Below are 17565 nucleotides of genomic sequence, written 5' to 3' on the forward strand. Positions count from 1 at the left end.
CCCTCAAAATGTGCCATGGAATCAATTAGGTATTATAGTAATTGTTATTTGGAGTTATCCATATTGCACATTGTTAGAATTATAGATTACTCGAACAGTCAGATGTAAAGGTTTTACAAGAGCTCTGCAAAACTTAGGATGTTTTTACCATCTCTCGTAACTTTGTTCTCTGATTAGAATAAGATAACATTAAAAGCTGTTTTCTGAAATGTTTGCTGCTTTGTAATTGCTCCTAAGAGCATCAAAGACTAGAATGCAATTGATATTCTTAAAACTCAATTAAAATGGTGTTTTAATGTAAATACTAAGCACAACCTTCATGATCAGACTGTGCATATGAAACAACTCCTTATTAAGTTGAAAAAAAGAATTTATGCACATTTAATTACAAATAAAATATTCTTAACTTCATACTTGAATTTACCACTTGTTTCTCAAACTTATCTGTTTGCTCAAGTGTTTTGGCATTTGATGACTTTTCCATGATATATTCACAAATGGATCATTTTTCATGAGAAATATTCACAGTAGACAGACAGGGAAAGTAATACCTCCTCCTGAAATAGCACTTTCTGAAAGCCATATGAAAACACCTCTTGAATAACTGAAAGTGAACACTTTAGTATTTAAAAAATAAAAATTGCCCTTTATCCACATTATTAATACATCTAGTTGGTTGGGTTTTGGGGGGTTTTTGGTTTTGTTTTTGTTTTGCTTTGGTTTGGTTTTGGCTTTTTTGTTTGGTTTTGTTTGGTTAGTTGGGTTTTTTTATGTTGTGGAAATGTTCAATAGGTAAACAAATAGCAGCAATGCCATGTCTTCAGGGCAGGTGAAGAACAAGGTAAGACTCACAGACAAACTGTTTGATTAATTCTATGTTAACTTAAACTTTATTCTTAAAAGTAGTCCTCCTCCAGAAGGCCTCTTAAGAGATCATTTACTCTCTGACAGTTTATTTGAATTTTATTACTTTAACCTAAAAGGCAATTTCTGCATCTCCTCCTCACAAATCCCCAGCATTTATTTCTTGCTCATGTTGCCATATGAAAGGGCAAATATTTAGATAACAGGAGTAGCAAAGTAACTCTGTGAATGTTCCAAATAATTTTATTTGCAGGCAGGTGAAAGCTTGAAGATTGACTCTCAGCATGGGTGATTATTTAGAGCATGCTGCAAGTGGTTCACTGTAGAAAATATTTCACTGTAAGCACATCCAAAATCACAGACGAGGTGTATTTTAAAGAATAAATAATATTTAAGTGACAAGAAACTAAAAAAAAAATGAAAAAGTTTACAGTGGAAAGGTGAAATAAAATTATCAGAATCAGGGGGAGCTCTTTTTCAGTTTAACTTCACAAAGATTAAATTTAAAGGCTTTCCAACTCTCTGGAGGACTTCAATTAAATTTTTTTGATAGATTTATTTTTTAATGTATCTTTAACAGTGTCTGGATTTTCATTATTTAACTCTAGAGTGTGTTCTCTCCAGACAGCTTAGTAGCTCAACCTCATTTACTATTAAGAAAGTAAAAGTAATGGCTGAAGGTCAGAAAAGAATTCTGGTCTTTAAAATCACAGAATCATAGAATTGGCTGGGTTGGAAGGGACCTCAGAGATCATCAAGTCCAACCCTTGAACCACCATTGCGGTTGCTGGACTATGGCACTGAGTGAAGTGAAATCTTAAATATTTTTTCCTGAAATCTCTCTATTCTATTACCCATCCAAGAGGATCTCAACTTGGTCACTAATGAGGAAAAAAAAATATTCAGGCTTCAAAGTAAACTGTATGTAGTTTTTAAATTATAATTTTCTTCAAAAGCAGATTTACAATAACACTATCAGATACTTTTCCTGGCAGAAGTATGTTACAGAAGTTATGCTGAGTAGGGTAGACATTAATAGTACTAACCAGTGCTCTCTAAGCAGGAGAGCTACCTCACCACCTGCAATATCCAAACTAAAATCCAGACTATTTATAGTGGGAAGGAGTGTGCACAATTACTTCTTGGAAAGAGTCTGCTTTGGTGGAAGCAATCTGCTCCTGTTTCCAATAGGAGCTGTGAATCTTTTTATTACCTTACATAAGGTACGCAAGGCAATTCAGGAACCGGTGTAAGCTTATAATTTAAATTCTACTCTTGTATTACCAAATATGTAGGAAAGCACTCCACTTTTCAGATTTTAGAATACTAGACTTTCTGAGCTTTTTAATGTTAATTGCCTTCCCAACAAGCACCTATTGTATTCTTGTCCTAAAAAATTGCAAAAGATACTTTTTTTTTTTTTTTACAACTATGTCAGAAGTCCATTTTTTAGAGAGAATTACTGTAATACATAGACAAGGATTTAAAGGTTCCATCCACAAACCATCCATCGATCCATAAATTACATTTTATTTAAGAATTTTGTCAATGATCAAAACATGCTTGAATGTGATACCTTTCCTTGTGGAGTTAATTTTCGCTCTGAGTGGCAAGAGGACTTATAGTCATTTTTGGTAGTTCTACTAATGCCTTTGCAATCTGAATATTTATCTCAAAAGTATTCACTTTTACTGATGTACTCATTACTTACTCGGATTAAACAGACTATTCTTAATTAGTAGCAAGATTTGATTACCAGCCACTCCAGGTTTGTCCTCACTTCACACAAGGGGATTAATAAAATAGCAAAATCTCAACTGTGTGTGAAAACTGATGTGATTTTTTTTTAATTATTATTATTTACTGTTTTACAGTGTGTTTTGTAATTCAAATTCAGGACCACTGGCTGAGGCTGTACAAATGCAAAAACTTCTTCCTACAGGAGTTTATAATCTAAGCATGAGCTAAGAGACAACATGATACCAGCCAGGAAAGTGGAGTAATATGAGTTTAAAAATGAGATGTTAGAAGGTAGTCATTCAGCAGAAGATCAGCTGGTTTTTGAAAGGCCAAGAAAGAAAAAAATTTAAAATAGAGCAATGAGGTAGCTTTGCTGATAATTTCTAGGATGTTTGTTTAGAAGAGCACCAAACAGAAAAATCGGCAAACCTCATGCAAGAAAAAGGAAAACAGAAATAAGGTACAGTTGGATGATAGTAAATGAAAGATGGCAATAGACATGGATAGATCATGAAGCACTGAAGAAAATGAAAAGCATAAGACAATACAGATTTTTTTTTTGGCTGATGTGATAGATTCAAATAATTTAAACTTTTCTTTTAAAGAATTATGTTGTGAAACATTAGGATTAAACATCCATCCTATATGCAGTATGCTGAAGTCTGTCAGAAAAGTTACAAGGTAATCTGGCACACTATTTTCTGTTATCTTTAGGTTGCAGTAATTACAGAATCCAAATGATTTAAAGATTTAGGTCTTCTGAGAGTTTATCTAATTCCTTTTGTGTGTCATGTTGTTGAAAATTTCACTCTGAATGGCTACTGCCACACTTAATTAGCAAGCAGATCATAAGAGAAACAGCTTCTTCACCAACTGTGACCAGCAGGTATTGACAACAAAGCCATGTAAACTCTACAAATGACTGCTGGTGTGCTTAAACAGCAGAAAAATATTTTTACTTCAATGTCCCTGGGGCTTTTAGCTTTGTACATTAGACAGCAGCTTTTAGTGGAAATACGAGCACAGGTCTTGTGAACCTGTGGAAATCTATAGATAATGTTCCAGCCTTTTTGAAAAAGCCCACACATGCTTATTGGTAGAATGTTGTCAATATTTAACTCAATGAGTTCAAAACCATTTTCTAGAGGATACAAAAAGAAAAAATGTTTAATAGTTTTTGGTCTATCTTTTATACACTTTCTTCTGGGAATCAGGACTAAAACTTTAAATCAGTCCTTTTCCCTTAAGAGGAAGAAAGGCCTTCCTCTCTCTGTCACCATGAAGGTTTTGTCAAGAAAATTGTTCCAATAAAGATGGGGGGGAAAAAAAAGCCAATATGTATTAAATTATTTGGAAAAAATGTCTTTGCAAATAAAATCCTCCTTTTTGCTATGTTGTTAGAAGAGAATTAATCCTACATCCTGATTACAAGATACTGGGATTCCCAAATCCCATATTATCCTTGTGAATAATCTGTTATATTGACCCTTGGTGCATGGCAGGATGCGGACAAGTGTTAAGACCCAGCTGGCTTGACCACAGGATCCTCATTTTGGCTTCAACAAACTTTCTAGACCCCCGGGCATGCTTTGCATTATAAATTTGCATTAAATCACAGCCCACCTATGGACAATGTGGTGTATACATATATGCATGTACATGAAAGCATCTCAACTCTTCTGTATAAAGGCAATACGAAAGCAGGATGCATAAATTTTTGTAGCACAGAAACCACACGGTACTGGAGAATGCAGTGTATTTGTACCTTGGTTCATTATGAAGTCCTCTCTAACCGATTTAAGTGCAATAATGATCATTAGGCCGAATTTCTCTTTTTCTAAATTTGAAAACCATACAATTTGTATGCCTCATCAAGTGTGCATTTTTATTATAATATAGATGCGAGTGATGTATTGTACATTTAAAAAAAAAGGTAAAGAATTAATCTTGCCAGTGTCAGTAAGAACTTTTTGAATACTTCCATTGAACTTAGATTGAATAGCAGGTGCAGCTTGTAACAGCATTTTTGTAGATTGCCTAAGGAAGGTCTCGAATTACCATTGCATGAATCTTTGTTAAGATCAGGTTGTACAAACATCTGTCAAGAATGGTTTCAGTATCGTTGATTCTGCCTTGGGGCAGAGAGGCAGACTAAGTGACCTCTTGAGGTTTCTTCCATCTCAGTTTTCTGTGATTCTACGGCACTGTGATACCACATATTGTAAATATGTATGTAAAAGTTAGTTATAAAAGTTTATTCGTACTACTTTATCCCACTCTTGTTTCTTAAGCTTTAGGGATTCGTATGTGTAAATAAGAAGGAAAGTAGAATGGTTCCTAATTAATTATGGAAACTTGAAATACATTTAATTGGGTGCTGCATTTTAAGATCTACCTTGAGACTGATAAAGAACTGAGTGCAAGGCGGGGATAAAAGCGAAGCAGCATTCGTGATCAAGGCTTGGAAGTTTACTAAATCAATCTTTCTTATTAAAATATGTTTTAAATTGAATGCATCCTGAAACACAGGACAAAATATTCTTAGGACAAATTTATGAGGGGGAAAGACTGGCACTGCCTGAAAAGAGACTTGAATATTAGAACTAACAGTCTAAAGGTGAGTTTAGTGTGAAGTCCAACCATGCAGGGTGCTGAGGATTCACAAATTCCTGTTACGTTCAGAATGATCTCAGAGTGGGAAAACATGCAGTGACCAGTACTGCTTTACACAGTCTTGTGCCACAGATTTTCCATTTGTGCCTCTGTAACTGTGGATGAAAGAGCTAGAATGCAAAAGGTAGATTGCTTCAAGAAAATCATATTTATTGAAGAAATAAATTCTATTTAATCGGCTTCTATTTCTTCAAGACAATGATGGTATATTGACTAGAGTTATTAGCTTTCACCAGTTGGTGATACAAATAACATGCTTGCTCAGACTGTTCTTCTGTGAAGTTCATTGAAATTTATGTTTCCAGCCTCTTATTGTACTGCTGATGGAACGAGTTGCTCTCAGGTCTCTTCACAACTATATATGGCACCAGGTTGCAGCAGACATGTTCATGCCTATGCAGCTGTGCCCGCAATCTATTATCAACTTCCCAAGCTCAGAAGCTGAAAAACCAAGGGAGGTGATAATTATTTGAGTTTTAAAAGTATACTATTCTCTAAGATACTTCTTTTTTTGAGAAAAGGATGGAAACTCTGGCAGATGAGGAGAATACACAAACATTATTCCTGAAGTCGTGTGGTCTCATAATGGAAAATCAGTTCTCAGACAAATCAGGTACCTAACTGTTCTCCCAGAGCCCAGATCAGTGTCCTAGCAAGGGCCCATTATGCATATTTTAATGAAATACCCTTCTTGTTAAACACTGAAATGTTTAATTTTTAGGTTTTTGCAGAAAGAACAAAATTTGAAAACTTTGGAATTCATATGGCTTTGCAGTTGTGAGCTCCAGTACGTTGTAACTCCTCTTAGTGTAACAGTTGGTTTGAGCAACAGAGTGTGGCTTCTTTCATCCAAACTTGGCTAAACTTGCTTGAATTAAATAAAATTAACCCTCTTATGGAAGTACATTAGTAGTTCTACTGATGGAACAGAATTTTGGTGTCTTGACTCTTGAAGCAGTCTTAACCATGCATTCTTTAAAGCATAGTTAACAATTTGTATCTGTGCAAATGCTGTCATGTAGTTCTTCCAGTAATTCTTGTTTTTTTGTCACTTGAAGACATCTATTATTTTGCATGATGGGATTTCCCATTAATATTACTGAGGTCTGATTTTTAAATTTTTTTTTTATATTATTCAACATTTCTCTATTAAAATACATGCCTACTGTTAGTTCTTGAGAATCCTTTTTAAATAATGCTTTATAAAAATTGACTGAAATTATTCAGGTTTTTGGAATCGGTCCATTTTTAAAACTTTGATGTGGATGGTGAGGTCTTATCTGAGGAAAGAGACCTTGGATTCAGTATTATGATTGGCATAGGTATGAATCAACCAAGTCTAGGGATCAGTGAGAATGGCCAGAAGTCTAGAAAACAAGACTCACAAGCCAAAATTAAATTACAGTGACAGTTATCATGTACCTCCTGAAGTTCTTTGTATAGTATAAAGTTTTAAAATTCATCAAAAGCTGTTGCTAAACATTTGTTCAGGATTCATCACTAAATTGTGTTACTTTGTCTCTTGACATCTATGCATAGAAGGATCTGTGCTCTGAACTATCCCTGTTGGCTTGCTTCATTTTTTATATTTACAGACTCTTCTCCTCTGACATGTGACTTTAGTCTGTCATGCTGCTGTTCTTTTTCTTGTCTTCTGTAAGTCATTCAACTTTTCTTATGCTTTCAATAGTAATATCAAATGGATGCTCTAATTTTATAGTTCCTGGCCTCCATGAAAGCTTGTGAAACACAAAAAGTTGTGCTTTGAGCTATGACAGTGGAAACTAAGGTCATTCAGTCAGAAAGGAGTATTTTTTTCTGCTCGTCTTTCCATAGAACTCAGTTATGTAAACAAATAATCCAAACCTGTTAAAAATTATTTAGTCTGTTTATATGAAATTTATTTGGAAAATATATTAAAATAAGTAGCTTCCTACATATTTTATATGACCTACCCTCTAATTATTATGATCCCAGAAGTGGAGATATCTCAAATTGAATTCTGTCTCCCCTTGAGCTCTTTTAAAACCTGTTTTATATTAGCTTGCTTATTTAAGACATTAAATACCATGTATTGAAATACAGCTTAAAATGTCCCTTTTCTTCATTGGCTATTCTTTTTCTTTTTTATTTGCATTACATAAGCTCTTCAATAATATTTAGTGGCAATGACACTCCTAGATTAACTGTGCATTATTCAGAGCATATAACTTTGTTAGTTTTAATTTTGTTGCCTTTTTGTTCCATGTTTTTCCTGGACTTGCAAAGGGATGAGTATGGGTTATCCTAGTTCATCTATGTAATGAAGCAGCCAAAGTATGCTTTTGACTATGTCTTTTTTACTATGTCTTTTTATTCAAAAATTATTTATGCTTGCAATCATCTGTTGACAGCCACCTCGGAACTCCCTCTCTCTTTTGAGAGAAATTGACAAGAATTAAATGCTGAACCATTAGTTTACTGAAATACATTAAAATTGCACAGGCATTTTCCTCACTGCTTTTGCATACTAATGGTGTGCTTGCCTTTTTTCACTACAGTGCATCAAGCTGAAGTTTTCATGGAGATTTTTGAGTGTTTCACAAAGAATCCCAAGGGGCAGCATTTTCAGACTGTGAATGAAAATTAAAATAAAATGTATTTTTTTAAATGTCAGGGAACAAAGTTTCATTTTATGAGTGCTTTTGGTAGTATAGAAATTAAGACTTTCACATTTAATAATTGAACCTCTTATTTCTTACAGACTAACACTTCAATGTTTGCTTGTAACATCTTGATTCTGAGCTCAAAAATTTGCTCAGAACTGTTCATTATCTATAAACTCAGAGTAACTGACTTTTTCTTTTGGCTTTAATTCCCTTTAAGGCATCAGTAGGTGTGACAGCCTTATAAGTACATCCATGTCAGACTTACCCCTTTGGACAGAAAGGTTCCGGAAGAAATTTAACCTGCTCTTAATATTGTGTTCTTTTGGGCTGAAGTGTATTTAAATTGATAGATGCCATAAAGAATAACTGAGACATGAGTGTGAAAATATTTTAGCTAAGAACTGTCAAACCACAAATTTAAGCATTAAAAGTGTAAAAAAAGTATGCAATTTATAGGTTCTAGAAAAAATACTGCCCACCCTTGAAAGGAAAAGCTATTACCATTGCTATAAAACGGAGCTGGCATCAGTAACTGGTAGCTTATACTGCTTACTTGCTTTACCTTTTTTTAGCATTCTGTAAACAGAAATAACTATTCTGTCACTTATAGTTGCAAATTAAATTTAAAATCCAGATTTATTTTTCCCTATGGGCACCAACTTAAGGTAAGAGGAATAAGCATTCATAATAAAAATGAATAAAGAAAAATTTTATTGCCACAAAATTAAATGTGATGATTGTGACAATGATCATTAAATATGATTAAATAGAAGCATACATTTTTCACAAACTGGAGTGGGGGGAAATCATATTATAACTATGATCTCCAAACTACTTTATGTATTAATGACCAAACAGTGAGATACTAAAAACTGAGAGTAGAAGAATGTGTAAGTTGTGATGGGTAATTCAGCAGAAATCTTTTCCTACTAAATTTCTTGTTAAACTTCTGGAATTACTGCATGTTTGTGATACTAATTTTTTTAAATTAAAGTTCTTCTGAAATTCACTGCAAACAGGTAGTCTGCAAATGTTTGACAGAGCATCATTACATGATTTGGATATATTTCTTCCATCTTTCTTGGTTGGAAAATGGTTGCATCAGCATTAGAGTACTTCAGATTGAAGACTGTGATCTTCAAGGGAGTTTTTAGCCGTCACAGAGAGCTTCAGGTGCTCAACATCTTTGAATAATACAACACCATTTGTGTAAGAAATTCAAATTCTTTAGTCTTACATGCAGCGCTATCAAACTCTGTTTTACTGGTGGATTAAAGTACCATTCATTGTGAGTAATGGCAGAAAAATGTTTTGATTTTATGTGCTTTTTGACAGTCTGATTTGAAAGTTTTGGTTCTTTCTGTTTTTCTATGAGTCCCACTGACTTGCAAATTAACTCATAGATGCTGGCATTCAGACTTCAGAAGGTTTAAATCAAATGCTTAGCTACTAATGAAGGACGTCATAGAAAACCAGCTCAAAATGATTTTGTTAACACTGGAAAAACTCAAAATATATTGGAAAATAACGTACTTTTAAATTGCATCATACATAGGAGCTTCTGAGTGTGCTTATGGGGCAAGAGAAACAAGGATCAGGATGCACAAGATGTGTATTTCACGTTTAAAACCATCGCATATGAACACCTATGTCCTTGCTTTATAAAACAGTGCCTTAGTGGTAATGGTGAGCAGATAAAATAGCAATGATAGATCACAAAATCAATCACCTCCTCAGCTCCTCAGTGTAGAACTGAAATAACAACATTTTGTGCTTTGCTTTTGTTTTGTCGTGGGGTTTTTTTTCTCTTTTATTTGTGAGGGAAGTAGAGAGGGGGAAGATATGCAAGGTAACAGAAGTACTTTTTGCCCTGGGGAAATGTCCAGTTGTGGAAACACAAGACCCATCTCCTGCCATACTGTATCTTTTTGTAGTAGCTGAAATCAAGGGCTTTACAATCAATTAAAGTGTATGTGTTGTATAGAGAATGACTTTGAACATTCTAATGCATTATTGCTCTAATTAATATGCAGTTAATTATGAAAATATATCGGAACCTCTCCCTATCTCTGCCTCTTTCTTCTCAGTTACAGAAACTTCTAGCACCTTACCAACTATTGGAATATTAATAGCACCATTCAGACTTGGAGAGATATCTAGGTGCAACAGATATTCTCCAAATTGATGCTACACTTTCAGATAAAAAGTACTAATCATAGCCAGCAAACACAATATTTGAATCTGGAAAGTTGTTCTTACCAAGATCTGATGCAGTTTCTGGCCACATCTATAGTGGCTTCTGCTTGTCAGAGTTTCTAAAGTGACAAACCCTTACCATTAGTCACAAGTCTCTCAAATTTGAAGTCCTGTGGTCCGGATCCTGAATGCATGTGATGGCTCTTAAATATAATTTTACCTTAAAGACCAAGGTGAAAATTGACAGACAGAGCTTAAAGGCTCCAAAGAATTGCTGTGAGCACTCTTGGCCTTTCTGAGAAGTTGTAACAGATTTGAAGTGAAGCATCATTAAATGAATAGAGCAAAAGGCTTGTTTGGGTGCAAAGTAGCACTGAGCTATGGGGGAGAAGTGATGCTGCATGTCAGGGAACATGTTCTGCTTGAATTAACCATGCTATTTGATGCAGTGGTACTGCAGGTATTTTTCCTCTGGCTTTTCAGGTTTAGAGCACAACCTCAGAAAGTGTTTTTGTGGAGAGACCTTAAACTTGGAGATACAGAGACTATTTTTGCTCAAGGAAGTTGTCATCATAACTCACTGGACTAGGAGAGGGAAGGAGTTGGGTTTTTTTCCACTGAAGTTTAAGAGGTTTTGACATATGTTTGTGTATCTTCCATACTTTGACTTTGGTTGGACTATTGACATACCTATAGGTTTACACTATACGAGAAGCTTTGAAAGATCAGGACTGCAGAGAAGCTTTTCAAAGGTCTGTCTTTCCTAACTAAGCATTGCAAAGAACAGCCAGACAGGATCCCTACTAAATATCAGAAATTCTGGAGATAAGCAAAACAGGTGTTTGGTATTAGCTATCTGCTCTCAGACTTTTCAGAGTGGTGAGTATTCTTTCACTGTATTTTAACCTATTGCTTCAGCAGTGGTAACAGGTTTGGTAAATGAGCAAAGGATCTGATCTCTCATCCAGAAAATTAACTCTCTTACACTTATTCTGTTTTTTCAGGCTTTGATTTTCTTATCTTAGACTCCGTTTTAGCCTGAGGAATAATGCACAAGAGGCATGAATTTGGCACAGTTTGTATTTTTTGTGTGGTATTTAAATGTTTCCTCACTTGCTTTCATTCCTCTGTCTCTGCAGCTGCCTGCTGGGTTGAACATACATGTAACTCAATAATCAGTGTGTGTTGAAGGCATCAACTGAGCAGTGTTACCTAATTGTTTCTTTTCTAATGTATTTGCCTGTTCTGTATTATGGTATTATGTTTACCTTCTGTATTAGCAAAGATTTGCTTACCAGTGTAAGACAGGTTTGCTTTTTTTACTACTTTTTGTATTTATGATTTTTAAGAACTGTGAAATAGTTGCTTAGTGTGGTCTCTGACTTCCAGTTCTATATATTTATTTGAGAAAAGGTAGACTGTGAGGGGTTTTGACTTGGTTTTGGTTTTTGATTTTTTTTATAATTTTGATTCTTTGATGTCTAAAGCCTCCCAGCATACCTCAATTCATTTTGGACTGGGTATGTTTCTTAGTTTTGCAAATACTATTACTTTATTATCCATTCTTACTCACTCAGACCCTCTGTCTCTAATTCTTATCTTAATGTTGTTTCTTATCAGGGCCTATGCAAGTACCCAAAATTTCAAATAAAATTTTCAGTCTTAAATCAGTTGTCTAGATGACTTATGTTCTCAGCTTCTTTATGTTCCCTCATATCCTCTGTCTTACAATCACTCCTTTTAAGAAAAAAATATAAGAAAAAAGATTGCTCCTGTGCCAGTTTTATTTTTCTCTGCAGTATTTTACACAATCCTGTGTTAACTAAAAAAAATTGAAAACATCAAGTATTTAAGAAGAAGCTGTTGTTAGAAAAAGAAATGTGTCTTTTTTGGTTGCATGCAGTAATTAAATACTTTTTAGACTTTGTTCAGTCATCCTTTGCAAGGCCAGAATATTTCAACTTTGATGAGCTTTTCAGCTGTGTTGGGTTTGGTTTTTGTTATTTTGGTTGGGGTTTTTTTGTGGGTGAATTTTTCCACCTGTACTGTTTTTTTACTGTACCTTTTGCACCTGAGCTTTTCAGTATATTCTTGAGACAAGAAATTGAGTCCTTCACTTGGCGTCTGAGTTTGACATTAGAAGGTCTCCAATCTGCTGATTGTTGGATGGTGGGACTTATTACCAGGGAAAGGATCAGTTTATTTCATGCCTTGTATAATGGGGATATGCAGCACCTATACAGCAATTCTTATGACTCAGCATCATATAACCACTTCCCAGAGACTAGTACCAGAGCCTTGAAAAAGTTGTCCAAAAAGATATTATAAATAGAGGGTAAGACACTGACCTTGGCTCAGCAGACTTGTCAGATGTGTTTAACTACGGGAGAGCATTCAAGGTGGGGACAAAGGAGCTTCCTTGTCTGGAAGAATGATGATTCTATGATTCTGCCCAGAAAAACTCTCCTGCAAGACAGTCTTCCTTTTCTGGAGTCCCTGAAGTTTTAATGTTTTTGAATCATCTCCACCCTTCTCCCTCTTCTTATTGGCAGGAGTTTATTGGCCCTCTTCAGATTGGCCCTCTTCAGATTGGCAGGAGTTTATGGTTTTGTTTGGTTGGGGTTTTTTAATGCCAGGAAGCTGTGCTCTTTACGAAACAGCATAACAGGTTCTGAGGTCACCTATTTGACATAGATGTCCTGTTGGAATTTGCTTTTTTGTACAACAGGGAGCTAATCTATCCTGGCCTCCATTGAACGGTTCTGTTACCATATCTGACCCTCTGGGGAATCTTTTTGTTTGAAGAAGGTGGTCTGATAGATCTTCTGCTACAAATTCTAATTTTAATTCTTAAACGTCATTGAGCGTCAAGGATTTCTTTGTGACAATGAGTGTGAGCAAAGGAATAATATTCAATTAATTATGTAAGAGGTAGAGAAACTGAAGTCTTACCTTAGTAAGATCTGTAGAAATAAACACAAAACCTAATTTTCAGTCACATATTGTTACTTATTGCACCTATATAATTACATGGTTCCTGCTTATTTGTCTGAAGACCTGGAATCTTTGTTACTCCAATTTACATTAGTCCTGACTCATAATTAACAATTAGAAATTTAAGTTTAGTTCAACAAAACAATAATGCAATTCCATCTTGAAATGAAGTGATTAGACATACAAAATTGGTCTCCTCATCTGTATTAATTTATGGTTTACATCTTAATTGGAACAGAATTTTTTTAATGTCTATTTAGAGGTATGCTTAGAATGTACTTGGGTTTATAGACTAAACATATTAAGGGCCTTTAAGAAATTGTAATTCAGTACTTATTATGTAATGGTTTCGTTATTACATTTTTCAAAGATACCACAAAATATAAATGTGTAGGCTACAGCTGTAGGTTTATTTAACTCAGAAATACATTACTGCATTTATACTGTAAATATTATCTTACATAAGGTGTTGCTATATATTTGCAGTCATATTATCATGCAGAAATTTTCTATCTTGAGTTGTCAGGAAAGGGAATTAGAAGATATAATTCTAGCCTTTGGGAAGCAAAATTATTTCAGAACTACTATCTACTCATATCACCTGCCAGTAATTTAATGTGTTTATATTTTATGCTAACCTTTCTTAGCTTTCCTTTTTATCCATTATAGTCTGCTTACCTGGTAGAAGGGAAGCCTGCAGCAAATTGTCATTACTTTGCAGCTCCTATCTTTACTTACCAAATAGCTATTTTCTTTTTTATTCCTTTTTATTCCTTTAAGTTAGTAAGTGTTGACTGTTATAAAGCAGCAATCTCATTAGAAAAGGTTCATCCAAATAAATTCACTGCTGCTATTAGGACTTTAAAATGGTAATGTCTCTGGTGTTTAAACATATGTTTTTATATGAATGTTTACAGAGACACCTTTAGACTCTCATTTACAAAAGTTATGACAAGACAGCATTATGAGACACTCTGTGGGATTATGATTTTTTAGGTTGTGCTTCATTTGAGAATTCTTAGTACATCTTCCTATTAAAAATTGGTCCACAGTTTGAGTAAAATGAAAGTGAACAAAATGCTTAAGGGCATGCAAGAGTGTTAGCATTCTTTATCAGCAATGTGATCAGCAATGTCAAACTAGTTTGTTTGACTCTGAAATCTGTGATACTTAAGTTTCTTAGTCCTCAACTTGTATGCCCAGTAATGACATCATGAGAATGTTATTTAGTTTTTACACTTAATCTGGCTGTGGAGTATAGAGTAAATGTATAACAGAATATTTTATGCCCTGTGTGAAGAGAAAGGGTTATCGTGCTTGGATAACTGTGCTTTCACATATAATTTTTAGTTTCATGGAACAGGTAATCTGGAATTCTTCTGAATCAGATCTCACTGAATCTTTTAGGACACATCTCTAAACATAATCAATTGCATCTATTTTTATTTGATGTCATTCTAACATAAACATGAAGTACTTGCACTGCTTGTAATAAAATTAAGATATAGTCACAATTGTTTCTCTGAGAAACAATATCTATCTTTTTTCAAAATTTTAAATATTTTTCACATTCAGAAACATGCTCTTGGTGTCTCCTGACCTCAGTCTGGGCATATCTGACCTATGTGGACAGAAGTAGCTGGTTTTTTTTTCCTTCACTTCCTAATAAGGAGAGGAATTAAAAAGTAAAAGTTAGATGCACTTTTTTGTTCAACCATTGTGCCTATGCCAAGTATTTTAAAATGTACTTTATTTCACAGAAGATTCTATAAAGCAGAATTAAGATATTATGAAGAAGGCTTCTAATGGTTGTAATACTACTAACATTTAATGCTTAGAATTAATAGAATTTGTTCATTGCCTTATTGGATTTGAATAAATTGATACTGTATTGTATTAAGCAATGTATCACATATGCACTGGATTATTCATTTGCCTGTTTTTCAAAAATGTATAAACCATACTGAGAGCAGATTTACAATTATTATGCTAACTAGCCCTACTTTAACCAAAGGAAAAGAGCCACACTAATTTCAGATATGTAAATGCTTTTAGAATTGTATTATTGCTGTTGTTATTTAGAATTATTTATTACAAAAAGCCAATCTGTACATGGACATTTTACAGGGGCATAAGTGTAAACACAATACGATTTTCTTTAAAAAAAAAAAATCCCGATATTATTCACCTTTTATGACCTTTTGTTGTGAATGCAGTTAGGCTGCTATAAGCTTTTTTAATATTTTCACTGTTACAGTTGTTCTTAACAATAGAGATATAATTGAGTTGTTTAAATTTGTGTGCTGGCTATCCTTAAAATGTTTTAATTTTACTCTTTGCAGTATCTGATTCTCTGTCGGGATGAACTGATACCTAATAGGAACAATCAGAAAAAGCAGTACACTTTTAAAAACCCAAATATTTTTGTTGTTGTTGTGATTACAGATTAGACTTGTGAATTGAATTGTGATTTGAATTTCCAACTGTTGATGGCTTTAGAAATACTGACTTGTCTTATTTTATTTTGTAGATGCTTCAAAAACTTGCTGTGTGTTTACCACGAGTTCCTCCAAGCAGCTCAAGAGGGAACTTACCTATTCTTTCTTTAGTGAAGTATAACTTTATCTTGAATTAATTATTCCTCTCCACATGGCCTTCCTACTAGTGTCAGCATATCTTCTGCTGGCTCATGCTCAGGGTGCTCCTAATAAAAATGGAGTGCTGTTGGAAACACTGAAGTCACAAGTAGGATTATTCAGCAATAAAAGTGAACACTATTCGGCACAGGTGAGACCTCCTGGAACAAGCCGACAGATACCTCAGACAATCATCATAGGAGTTCGTAAAGGAGGAACAAGGGCTTTGCTGGAAATGTTGGATATTCATCCTAATATTGTGGTAGCAGCTACAGAAGTCCACTTCTTTGACTGGGAGGAAAATTATGTGAAAGGAATAGACTGGTATAGAAGTCTGATGCCATTTTCTTATGGAAATCAAATTACAATTGAGAAAACACCAGGGTATTTTACATCACCAGAGGCTCCAGAAAGAATTCATGACATGAATAGCTCCATTAAACTGCTGCTCATTTTAAGAGATCCCACTGAGAGAGTTATATCTGACTATACCCAAGTATATTACAACAGAGTAGAAAGCCACAAACCTGTTCAGCTTTTTGAAGATATTGTTATTAAGAACGGAGCACTTAATACCAAATACAAAGCTATTCAGAGAAGTCTGTATGATGTTCACATGGAAAGGTGGCTTAAGCATTTCAGTTTGGATCAGATTCACATAGTAGATGGCAATACTTTGATCAAGGACCCTCTTCCTGAATTACAAAAAGTTGAAAGATTTCTGAATCTTCCTTCCCGAATTATGGCTTCGAATTTTTATTTTAACCAAACCAAGGGATTCTACTGCATTAGAAGTGATGGAAGGGAGAGATGTTTACATGAATCCAAAGGGCGTCCCCATCCCCTTGTTAACAACACTGTTTTAGAGGAGCTATATTCTTACTTCAGAGAGCACAATGCAAAATTTTACAAAATGGTTAATCATTCCTTTGACTGGCATTAATGTATTTGGAATCAATGTTTCTCTAAAAGGGCCTGAAGCAAACTCTTTTAAAGGTATCTTTCTAAACTGTAGAGATTCATATCATGAGAATTCAATATACTGGTTATATGGTTCATTGGAATAACACTTTTAACTGTTAACTCACTGAAATTATATCCTTTATGCTGGGAAAAAGAAGTTTCACAATTTTTGTATAATTACTCTGAGTCATATTCCAATCTTTCTCTCATCATGCAAATGCATTAACGTCACTAATTTCAGATATGTAACTATTATAGGACTTGTGCTCTTTTGGAAAAGTGACTGCTTCTAACAGTATAAAAAAATGTAAATATTTGAAATTGTATTATTCTAACTGGGGTTTTTTTTGTTGTTGTTAATATTTTTTTATATCACACACAATGATAGTGGCATTGATTTCTGTAATTTTTCATACAACAAGTTCAATTGTTTGTTAAAACAGGGGCATACATATTGGGTCCAATAAGTAATTAATCCTCTGTTAGTAAGCCAAAGTTCCTAGTCAATTAAAAATAAATGCAATCTATTTCACCTATGATTTTCAGTAGGTGAACTAGAAGCTCATTGTCTGTATATCATTAGTATTAAATGACACCTTTACTACCTTGGGTTTGAAAAAAAAAACCCAAAATCTCCAAACAAAGTAAGAATATGAAAAGCTTGAAGAAACTTTAAGTGAGAGTTGTGAATGTAAAGAAATCAAAATATCCCAGGAGATGTCAATTTAAACTATTAGTCTATACACAAAAAAAAAGAAAAAAATTAAAATTAGTGCAAATAATTATAAATATAATATTTGTACAGTTGCTGATATAATTTATATCACTTTGCTCTTGAATGGAAAAGCTCT

The 17565-nt window shown here is 34.2% G+C and overlaps 1 protein-coding gene across 1 annotated transcript in view; it reads left to right on the forward strand.

Annotated features, from left to right (window-relative positions):
• LOC103535887 (heparan sulfate glucosamine 3-O-sulfotransferase 1) overlaps positions 1-16835 on the forward strand; it is a 38342-nt gene extending 21507 nt beyond the window's left edge. Inside the window, exon 2 of the mRNA XM_008501993.2 lies at positions 15646-16835. Within this exon, the coding sequence (XP_008500215.1) occupies positions 15765-16694 (930 nt within the window). The 5' untranslated portion in view covers positions 15646-15764 and the 3' untranslated portion in view covers positions 16695-16835. The remainder of the gene's footprint in view (positions 1-15645) is intronic.
• The last annotated feature ends 730 nt before the right edge of the window (positions 16836-17565 follow it).

This window comes from Calypte anna, chromosome 6 (genome assembly GCF_003957555.1).
Source record: "Calypte anna isolate BGI_N300 chromosome 6, bCalAnn1_v1.p, whole genome shotgun sequence".
In the NCBI taxonomy this organism is placed as follows: Eukaryota; Metazoa; Chordata; class Aves; order Apodiformes; family Trochilidae; genus Calypte; species Calypte anna.